Source organism: Tetranychus urticae, chromosome 2, assembly GCF_039701765.1.
Source record: "Tetranychus urticae isolate SD_2017Ah chromosome 2, NJAU_TeUrti_SD_1.0, whole genome shotgun sequence".
Classification (NCBI taxonomy): Eukaryota; Metazoa; Arthropoda; class Arachnida; order Trombidiformes; family Tetranychidae; genus Tetranychus; species Tetranychus urticae.
Genome location: NC_142959.1, coordinates 28,058,637 through 28,070,329, shown reverse-complemented (window position 1 = coordinate 28,070,329; position 11,693 = coordinate 28,058,637). Strand labels below are relative to the sequence as shown.

General features: G+C 31.9%; 1 protein-coding gene and 1 long non-coding RNA gene across 2 annotated transcripts; one reads left to right on the top strand and one right to left on the bottom strand.

Moving 5' to 3' along the window:
* Positions 1-891: 891 nt before the first annotated feature.
* Positions 892-2,656, bottom strand: LOC107360725 (uncharacterized). Its single transcript, XR_001568357.3, has 3 exons — positions 2,515-2,656; positions 1,352-2,438; positions 892-1,261 (listed from the first exon to the last, which is right to left on the bottom strand). It is a non-coding gene; the product is annotated as an uncharacterized LOC107360725 (long non-coding RNA).
* Mtmr6 (Myotubularin related protein 6) lies at positions 2,643-6,066 on the top strand. Its single transcript, XM_015927445.3, has 5 exons — positions 2,643-2,902; positions 3,135-3,875; positions 3,958-4,090; positions 4,163-4,917; positions 5,010-6,066. Exons 1-5 carry the CDS (start codon positions 2,879-2,881, stop codon positions 5,850-5,852), a joined length of 2,496 nt encoding a protein of 831 aa, XP_015782931.2. The 5' UTR covers positions 2,643-2,878; the 3' UTR covers positions 5,853-6,066.
* Positions 6,067-11,693: the final 5,627 nt, after the last annotated feature.

Genomic DNA, 11,693 nt, shown 5'->3' with positions numbered 1-11,693 from the left:
AAATGTATCATTACACAGGCAATGGATGAAATCAGTTGAATGTTGAAGTTAACCCAGGGTTGTGACTTGAATTTACCATGGATGTTTGTTGAAGAGGAAGGCAACAAGGTAACAAGACAAAATATGATTTACAAGTTGAATGGAGGTATGAGTTGTCGGTGTGAAGTGAATGTGTTGACTTTAAAGTAACTTTATAAATAATTTTTTGCAAACAATCAACAATTCCTCGGTGGAGTTAAGTGAATTATTTGTGAATTGTGTAAATATTGAGGAAATAAAAGCCTCCCTCATCATCATAATACCTTTACAAAAGTGGGAGAGGAAAGATAGTGGGAGAAGAGAAAGAGATTGAAGATTATGGGGAAACAGTAATATAAAGATATATTTTCGGTTAGGATAATGATTATGATTTGTATTCAGGTTTAGATTCCTTGAAATACCATGTTTTTATGTTTCTAGTTCCGTAACTGATAATGTAAGCACAAGGAAAGAGAAGCATTAGAAAGGAATAGATTTGTTTATTTAGGCTGAGAACTTGGGTGTTAAATGCTAAAGGGTCAAAAGGCTTCTAACATGATCACTGATTTGATTGTAATAATAATTATAATTCATTAAGATGTGCAAGGTGGGAGAAGAGAGAGAGAGAGAGAAAAGGGAAAATGAGTTTTAGGGGAGTTTATTCAAGATAAGCAGAGATTCATTCGTCAGTCAGTCATTTTACTGTATCATTTTTTACCATGTTTTATTAGTAAGGCAAAAGGGGAGGAAAATGTGAGACTTTCTTGATATTATGTTTATAAATTATAATATAGCATGATATAAATATATCAGAATGATAATGATAATGTTGTAAAAAAGCAAGGACAAATGAGAAAGAAATGAGATGAAAAATTGCGAAAAAATTTGCAGATTTATTGACTCTATCAATGTGAATCTGTTTCTTCATCCATCATAGAGCTTCAGTTTTTGCGTCTTCATTTTGTTCAACTTGGTGTGGATTGCTTGGAATAGATGACTTATGGATTCTGGAAGATTCTTTGTCTTGTGAAGGAATTAGCATTGCTCCTGGAAATGACACCAATTATGCACTCTTCAAGATGCTCTGATATTTGTTAATAAATATTAAGTCTTTAATTGGCTCTTTTACCATGTTTTATTACTGTTCTGTTTGGCATCTACAAGATTGATAAGGTTTAATTGTAGCTTTTAAAGGTGATCCTGACTGTAATCCAGGGTGGATTAGACCATTAACTTTTAGATTCTGTATAAATTATGCAAAGAAAAAAAATAAAATAAAAGTGAGAGAAAAAATTATTGATATGAAAATGATTTATCTGTATTAAGAGATTACCTTTCTGATCGGTTTTTTCAGTGAATTCAGTATAAGTTGAACCGATTGAATGCACCAATGTTACACGTAAATAAGAGATTTTTATAAAAAGAAATGGTAGAAAAATGAATAAACAATTATGAGACTAATTAGAAACAAATGGTAAATAAAAAAATTGGCTGATTGCTGCGTTATTTGCAAATAAAATGACTAAAGTAAATGCATTATAATGTCATAAAACTAAGAAAATGCTGATTAATGAGTTTCGCTGATAAGAGTGAACCTAGAATTAACTGAATTACTAACACCAGAAACATGATAAACTAGATTGTCTTGAATGTTGAAGGCAGATGTAAACATTGTAAGTACTTTTGTTTGTTCCATTCGCAGGTACAGTGCCTATCAAAATTATGGGGAAAGTTTCTCTTTTAATTTTCCAACACACGAAAACTGTTTTCTGGTGAATCCAGACAGTCAAATTAATCAAAGCTTATTCAGAATTCCATTGAAATTTAACTCTAATCTGAGGCAAGCTATGTTCCTTGAAACTCGTTTCTCATTCCTTATTGCTTGACTCTCACAACACTATAAGCTTTGGGTCTTCTCATAACAAGTCCATTGATTTCCAGGTTAATGCGAAACCATTTTGTATTCACAAACCAAACGACAGTGACTTTCGACTTTTGACATATTAGAGTTAGATAGTCAGACAAAAAGCATTTACCAGCTTCTTAAACGAATACTTCAATAAATTTGCTTTTTATGCGTAGATATGAAATATGTTTGGAGTGGACAGCTCTTGGTGAATCCTGAGAGATGTTTGATATTCAACAGGTGAAGCATAGAAGATGTATCTTTAGCTTGAGCTCAACAGTTGAAGAGCTTTTCAATGAAATCCAAAATTGAAGGTTAATCTTGTTACAGCGATGTTCAGAGTTTAAATCAAAATGTAGAATGTCATTGATGAAAGCCAAAATTGACATTGGCTGGAGTAAAGTTGAATCTTTAACGTTGTAATGCTTCACTAGCCATCAGGTAAGAAGATTTGGCTTGGATATGCTGATCATGTGTTCATGTTGTCCCCATTTTAATGAATTGGATCACGTAACTAGAAATAGAAAGGGTAAAATGTAAGAAAACAATAAATTCAAGGATTTTAAATAATTTTTGAAAGTAACATTTACCTCAAAATTAGTGAAAATAACATGTAATCTACATGAAAATTAGTTTACATGAGGTTGAAGCTGAAAGCTTGATGCAATGCATCATTAATTTAACTAGAGTTTTGAAAAAAATTTCAACGTGTTTGTCAAACATTGTTTACTTTAAATAAAATAACTCAATGCAAAATTACAGTTAAATTAAAAAAAGCCGCGAATTTTGAGTTGAACTGTAAATAGCCAAAGAGTAGCTAAACATTGAGCATTTGCTGTGAAAATAATGATAATAACAAAAATATTAGATTGACTTATGGTTCCAATTTGTTGAATGTTTTATTGTTAATTTCTTGTTATTTAATTTATTTACATTTGTAAGATTGTTTTTATCATGGATTATATCAAAAAAGCTAAGGTAAGAAGACAATTTCCCGTATGCAAACACCTCAGATAAAATCTTTTTATGGGTTGTATAATTATTAACTTTAATCAATTCCTTTATTCATCATATGGAAAACATTTTCTTCCCATTTTAATCTTAAAAAATACAAAATTTTCCATGATTTTGCCTCTCTATAATGTATTTTATATGTAATACCATTGCTTAATTCTGGTACTTGTTTTTTTGATTTTATTGATTTTACTAGATTGATGGTGTCCGTAAATTGGATCGCTTTAGCTCTCAAAACTCTGGAAGTAGTCGGTATGGCGCTGGTGCCAGAGGTGTTCTAGGAACCCTTTTTTTAACCCCAACTCATCTTATTTTTACCGATACTGACGGTAAGCGTGATAGCTGGATCCTTCATTCCCATCTTGGTACCATAGAAAAATTAGCTACATGTACTGGAGGAACCCCGCTTCACTTGCGTTGCAAAAATTTTCGTTGTGTTACCTTTGTTATTCCCAAGGAAAAAGATGCTCATGATATTTATGTTAGCCTAATTCAAATTTCCCAACCGACCAGTATCAATGATTTATTTTGTTTCCAGTATTCGGCTTTCAATGAAGATTTGGGCCATGATAAATCTATTGCATGGAATAAATTTGATATCAGAAAAGAATATATGCGAATGGGACTTCCCAATGAAGATTGGTCCATAACAGATATTAATGTTGACTATTCTCTATGTGATACTTATCCACGTTATTTGGTTGTGCCATGCAATGAAAATGAGCAAACTTTACGAGAAAGTGCCACTTTTCGTAGTAAATCTCGAATACCTGTTTTAACTTATCGCCATAATAATGGAGCTAGCATATGCCGTAGTAGCCAACCCTTACCTGGTTTATATAACACAAGGTGTTCTGCCGATGAGAGACTACTCCGGTCAATTCTTGGTGCCAATCAAGGTTCAAAATGTTTATACGTTGTTGATACACGCCCAATGGTAATTATTTATTTATTTTATCCTTAAACTTACAATATATCCATTAGTGCAGCTCTAATATACAATCTTTACTTTTACACAGATAAATGCTATGGCTAATAAAGCTGCCGGAAAAGGTTACGAGGATAAAACTTATTATGGAAATATTAAACACCATTTTTATGCAATAGAAAATATTCATGTTATGAGATCGAGCTTACAAAAATTAATGGATGGTGAGTATTTTAACAAAAATTTCTTATGAACACACATTTATCTAATTATATTCGCCTTTTATTTTTCATTAGCCTGTGAACTTAAAGTTCCGTCAGTTAATGCCTTTCTTAGTGCCCTAGAAGCTAGTGGCTGGTTAAAACATATCAAATCAGTTTTGGATGCCGCTTTATTCATTGCAATTTCAGTTCGTGATGGTATTTCTGTGATGGTTCATTGTTCTGATGGTTGGGATCGTACTGCACAAACTTGCTCACTTGCTTCTTTAATACTTGACCCTTACTATCGAACAATTGACGGTTTTGAAGCTCTCATTGAAAAAGAATGGTTAGCCTTTGGACATAAATTTACCCAGCGTTGTGGTTTTATCCAGCAATCTGACCCTAAACAAATAGCTCCTGTTTTCACTCAATTTATTGACTGTGTTTGGCAGATAACTCAACAATTCCCTTTTGAATTTGAATTTAACGAGAAATTCTTGCAAACACTACATGATCATGTTTACTCTTGTCAATTTGGAACCTTTATTGGTAATTGTGATAAAGAACGATCTGAATGGATGCTCAAAGAAAATACCTTTTCTTTATGGGCATTGTTTGATGCAGATAAAGTAGAATATGTTAATCCACTTTATTATAGACGTCAAAAAGCCAAAAATTTATTAGATTTCCTTGATGTCAACACTTGTCCACAAGTAATTCGTTTTTGGAGATCCATGTATAACCGATTCGATGTTGGAATACACCCTCGAGAATCAAATGAAGATCTCATTACTGTTACATACAAGCATATCCAGAGTTTAGAGGAGCATATTCGGTTTCTACAAGAGGTAAATATCTTTAATTATCTTTGTGGGAATTTTCCGTAATCCATCTCTTGATCTTGTAATAATTAACATTACTTATCATTGATAATCCACAGAATATTAAAGCACAGGAGGAAAAAATGAAAGCAACTGCACCAACAACTCGACAAAACTCATCAGATTTATTTCAAGGCAATGGGGATGATGAGCTTAATAAATTATCATATCTTGGTGACTCTTTTGATTCAGTGGATTCACCCTTACGAATTGTGCAAGAATGCATGATGAGACTTCAAGCTCATCATGATGCTCGTTTAGCAGCTGAAAAAGAAGCCGCCGAACAAGATGGTTCCGATGAAACGTCCAGCTCATCCGCAGATAAGGAAGAATACAATTCTACGGAAAATATTTCACCAGTTGAAAAACAATCTCATGAGAACACCAAAGAGGAAACCAATGAAGAAGAAGATTATGTTAAGCAAATAGTCTCTTGTATGGAATCAGTTGCTCTCGATTGGCAATCACTTCGCAATTCGAAAGAATGTCATACCTGTTCTTATGATTTCGCCGAGTCTAATGTTCGATTTCATTGTTGGGCCTGTGGCTTGATTTTTTGTATCCGTTGCATCAAGAAGAAGATGGTTTTGCCTGGTCATCGATTAAATGAAAATGAACCAACCTCAACAACAACGACTCAACAAGAAAACTCAGTAGCCTACGAAATAACAAAACTACCAGAACAATCAATTAAAAAGCAATCTGACAAAGAATCAAGTGATGCCTTTAATGACCCATTAGGAGTAAATCCATCATCTGGAAATTCAAATGCAAAAAAGATCTCAGATAATGAGAAAGTCGCAATCAACGAATCCATCAAAATGGAGGGGAGAAAAGTTCCCGTTTGTTTGAATTGTTTTAAAAACATCACTGGAAATCATTCCATGGATTACAATAATTGATATCATTCTACAAGATATTATTATTGTCTCTCCAATTCTCCTTATTATTGCATATTGATTTACTGTCTTTATCATTATCATTATTATTATTTTATTTAATTGAATACTCTTATATATATTATATATTATTCATACCTTTAACATGAAAAAATTATAAATCAAAATTATAGATATTTTGCAAATGAAAAAATAAATGTTGATCTTAATTTAATAACTTGATTACATGCTTAATTTCATCAAATGATCACAAATCAGCTGAAAATTGATTGTTTAATAATTAGCTAGCCAAAGTAAGAGGTAAATGCTTTAAAAATTTTACGATCTAAAGCTTCTCGCTATAAATCAGCAAGTCTTTGAGATAACGAACTCGATTTCGTTTGACAGGTAGTACTAGTAGTAATCGTGTTTAATTTTGTTATTTTTTTCTCAATTTTAGGATGAACTGAATGAAATCGGAGAAGAATCCTCAATGACTATGCAACGGCGCTATAATAGTCACAATGTCTATACATTTTTGTATCTAATGCTGCAAGGTAGTTTATCACTTATCTAGTCATTGTGACTTTTGGTAGCGTTGCAAGTGGTAAAATTTGTAAGCAAGCGGTGCAACTGGATTTTAATTAAGGTTGTATTAAATTAAAGAGCAAAAAATCTCACAAACGAAAATATATCAAGTTTATTTAACATTTAGTGGTTCTTCAAATATAATCGAGTACGCACAAAGCTGATACATTAAGGTTGAAATATTAAGTAAGTGAAAAGTTTATGAAAGCGAATCTGTATTGGACTTGGACCTTCGATTACCATAAGTGTTGTGATTTGCTGAAGTTAACTACGTAAACGTAAGAAAAATTTATTATGTAAACGATACAAAATGCGCGATGCTGTCGATCACTACGTCCAGCACTGACTTATTGATCTTACTACGAGTCAATAAATCTTAGTTATTAATAATTTAATATCTCATTGAATCTAATGTTTTGAAGAAAAGTAATTTTTGACAAATCCAATATTATTTGTATTCTCTCGTAGGCTTAAAACCCATCAGTAGCGATGGCGCCATCATCGTCATTTATATCAGCAGTTGATATCAACTCAATAGACATAAGTGAGCTAGCTTCATTATTATTTGTTTGTTCCGTAAAAATTGGATTTTATCGTGTTTGATAATTTTTCAAGTTCTTTTTATCTTTTTCAATATGAAAAAAAGAGCAAGTGAAAAGCGATCTGCTCAAACAACAGAGCCAACTGTTAATAATGCTAAACGCCAGAAAAAAGTGCAAGGACCTGCAGATAGTTCACAAGACCCTGAGATTAATAAAGGTGTCGAATGTGTTGGTCGCGGTGGTCGTGGTGCTAGACAGAAAACTCAAGAAAGAGAAGAAACGCAAGACTCAAACACACTGCAAGATGATGTTAATTCTTTATGGCGAAGTTTGGATTCTTATCGCGGATTTCAGAAAATTTTTAAAGCTGATGGCTTTATGGCTGATACAATGCGTGTAATTTATACCCTTGCCTGTGCTGTAAAGAAACTCGACCCAACATTGGGTGCTGAATCAGCAGTCGAAGGAATAGTTTTCCTCGATGAGGAGACCCTTGTGAAACAACAGATCCAAATAATGGAAGTGAAAAACAAAAACATAAAGAAATCTTTTTATCATACTTGCACCAACAACTCAGGCGAACTTTTAACTAAAAAACAACTGGATGACATCCTGTGTATACACATTGGGTCTCTTAGTGATGAAAAATATTATTGTCGAGGACTGAAGGGATGGCACTAAATCCAAAATGGAATTTGTACAGTCAAAGGACGAACTGGCCATGTTCTGAACCACATTTGGAGATTAAGCGGCTTTAAATATGTATGTTTTTATTGCCCTGAATACAGCAATGCAAACACACAACATTTCAAAGAGCATTTTATTAAACATCACTGGCCAAGAGGATTTGGCGAAGTTTCGATTCAAAAAAAGTCAACAAAAACTGTAATAACTGATTCTGAGAGTGATGATGATAACTCAAAAAAGAAACCCGAAAAAGTACAAAAGAAAATGGCAACAAAAAGCAAAGGAAAAGTTTCACGTAATTCTGGTGATGTACCAGATAATGAGAATACCTTGAAATAGCTTATTCACACGAAAGCGTTAAACTAAGAGCAAATTTCGTAATAAATTCGTAATAGTTTCGGAAAATATTGAAAAGAAAAGAAAAGAAAGAGAACCGTTTTCGTTGCCATCAGTAGCCAGATTTTATCTTTTCTTATTGATTCTTTAAGACAATGAAAAAGAAGAATAAAAAGATGAGCAAATTGTGAAACATAAAGTTGTCGAAGCACATAGAATAAGCGTCTAAATTTCCCCTCCAAAAAGAGTTGCCAAATCAATTCTATTTGTATAAGTGTCATAAAAAATTCATAAATGGCACTAGGAAAATACGAATATCAGATATCTGTTCGCTTTGCCATTTAATCATCTGTTGCCGTTTTCAGAATTTCGTATACTATGCTACAGATCATAGATTCGAACTATGAGTTTCCGTTGATTTGAGAACTATAAATTCGAACGCTCGATCTTCAATCTGCGGATCTGAGGTCAGTAGCATCAACTGTTTGGGAGTTGTATCTGCAAACTGATATAAATGGTTTAACTTTTTTGCTAAATTGAATGATTACTTTTTATTATCACTTATGTGCAAGCATAACAATTAAATTTTCAAAATGCCGTTTACTTTGTATTCTGGTACCATTGTACTGATGGAAATGATTGAAATTAGATAGAATCAACAATCTTCTGAATAAGAAACAATTCTATTTCATGTCTGTTCAATATTTACTCAAGTTTCATATGAATAGATTTAATTTCAGTTTTAATGTTCATATTTCACCGAGAGAAACTTTTGTCATGAAAATCCACAAGCTTGATCTTTGGTGATGTCTCAAGGTGAATCTATTTAGCATTAGACAAACATTCACCTAAAAATTGGTTGAATGCAATATTCAGTTTTTAACCCAAAATCTATTGTAACATCAAGATGAAGTTGATAATAATTGATGTTTGAGATTCTCACAAATCTAATAAGCTTAACTATCTTTCAGTCAAATCTGCAAATTAGGATTGTTAAATGATCATTTAACCTTTCAAGTGCACAAGAACGTAACTGTCTGGCATTAGCGTCAGTGAAAGTTGGTTGCTATTGAAGGCCTTATTTGCATCAGATAATACAATAGCTTATGTTAATATTCAACTTTTTTTCCTTCAGTTTTGTGATTAAAAATGCAACCAAAATTATTCATAGACCAGCTTTGTTTCGCTAAAAACTCAGTTTTTGCTTCGGAATAACTCAACATTTTTCACGATAAAATTGTTTAAATCTATTCTACTTCATCGTCGACTAAAAATCAAACAACATCATACAATGTATAAGCTTCTCAAGACTTCGATTCCTCATTCATTTTAATGTCGTTTGATGAATAAGTAATGAATTGTATGCATACAGAAGTACATTGAATGCGAAAGTCTGCTATTAATAACAATAAAAAATAGAATCAACAATAAACTTTTGATAACAACGAAAACAACAGGCTTTGGTTGTACAGATTAGTTACAATTGTTTTCAATCAATACGAAGGTAATTTACAGAGATTAATTGACTTTGCTAAAAATATAATTCAGTACAACAACTGAAAGCATTGAATAACCTCAAGTTTCAGTTGGATATAAATTGCAATCAAACTTTGTTTTAAAGACACTTTTCGATTAATTTTGTTAACTTTAAATACTTGTTTGTTGTAAAAATATTTGAGTTCATTGATTCATTTGACTAGTTATTGGAACCTTAAACTTGAAATGATTTTCATGTAAATCAATTGATGGAGGTTTAAAATTACGTTTGTGCATTAACTGGTTAATCACATTAATTTGGTTCCAATAAATTATCAATGTTACATTTGCTTATGATTATCGATTTTGGATTCCCAAGCAATCTTCATAATTAACTGACGATAGTCTAAACGATGATTTGCAAACCTTGATATTGACTAAAGTAACAAAATCAGAAGTGAATTTTGTTCTGAATTTTGATTGAGATTCAGTTCAAGTTCAGAGGAAGGATCGCTTTATTTGTTCAGTCAATTGTCAAACAATTTTCATACAAGAACAAAATTGTTTGTTGAATAAATTGAATTTATTGGCTTTTCTAATCAAGTAGCTCTAAGACAATCAGAGTTTACTTGAAATTCTCATGCAAATTCAACTAAAATGCTTGTCAACTTAAAGTGGAAGTGGTTATCAACGGTTAACTAGTTTTATTCAGATCAGGATTAATCCAATTACTTTGTTTTCTTTCATGATTCCGGCATCCTTTAAGTCAATTATCATGACTTTAATGAACTTTAAGCTCAAACTTTATGCAAATTTAATTTTGGATTATGTTGATGTTGATGCAATCATTTTTTGAAAAAGTTAGTTAGTCTTAACCATCATTTGCTTCGCAATTAAATCGATTATTAATCATTTGCTCTGCAAATGAACAAGACGAAGTAAGATGACAGATGAAAGCAAAACTCATCTGCATATCATGATTGAGTATAAATTGGCAAAATAGCTTTGCATAATTTACTGCCTTCCTTGTGATATTGTCATTAATATTTTCACCAAAATTCTGGTTCTCCATTGAAAAAGGTTGAATAATGCAAAACTTAGATGAGATTAACTATGATTGTGATCAGAAAAGGTTAGTTTACTTTTCTTTAATCAACTAACTTAAATAGTTGGAATTAATTTAAATCTTTCAATTAATTAACCAACGAGAAGATGAATTGCAATGAATTTGGTTAAATACAGAAACATCGTTTCTTAATACACATGCTAGTGAATATCAGATAATCAATCGCTTTGTTTTCAATCAGGTTCACTTGCTTGATTGATTCTTAAAGAGTAATGAGCTGAAAATTTAACACGAAATCGAGTAAACAAAATCAATTGTTTGCTTGGTATTTCGGGTTACTGATCTTGTTCAAGGTAAGCAGATTTAAGGTCTAAAGATGAATGAAAATACATCCAAGAGTGGGTTTGGATTGCTACTAGATGGCTTGGATAAAAGGATAAAAAATGTGTAAACTGTGTATTTAACTTGACTTAAGACTGATTTTGACTCAAATTGTCCTTTAATACGCTTCGATGGTAGAAACGGTTGAAGTCATTTTCGAATCGATCAAGCAATTAAACACTTCGACTAGTTTATGCAAAGTTTTTGAAAGATTTAGATTTATCGATATTGAAATTAGATGTTGGACAAAAGAAAATTGAACAACAATTAAAATGGATTGCAATAGATTTGGTTTGCAATTTTACATCTGAATTGTTTAAGTTCTAGCAATGAAATGGTTTTCATTTGCTTCTGTGCATAAATAATCCTTTTAATTGTTAACCAGAATTACATTTGGATCTACTTTTATTGGCAATTAGTTTGTTGACTGAACCCAATTCGATCTATTAATAATTGTATCAGATTTGCTAGAGAGATGATCATTGGATTCTTTGTTAGCAAATTGACTTCTGATATTCAAACTGTTCGTATTGAAATATATTCATTAGATCGCAGTCTTTGTGGTAATTCATTTCAATCAGAAATATGAAAACGAAGCAACTTAATGTCTTTAGCATGGATGAAATCGACACTTTATTGTTAACCATTAGATGAGCTTTTAACAGGTCATAATTCAGATTGATTACTGATGATTTAGAAGCGTTGAATCATTACATTTAATTTGATTGAACCTTTTTCTGCTGGTCAGTAAGGCTGGTAAGAGTTGGTTCTTCTCATGTTGATGATGAT

Excerpts from the sequence above, each read along its gene's own strand:
- Mtmr6 (XM_015927445.3), top strand. The coding sequence starts at position 2,879 with ATGGATTATATCAAAAAAGCTAAG. Across the intron at positions 2,903-3,134 it reads ATTATATCAAAAAAGCTAAG|ATTGATGGTGTCCGTAAATT; the intron begins GTAAGAAGACAA and ends TGATTTTACTAG. Across the intron at positions 4,918-5,009 it reads ATATTCGGTTTCTACAAGAG|AATATTAAAGCACAGGAGGA; the intron begins GTAAATATCTTT and ends GATAATCCACAG.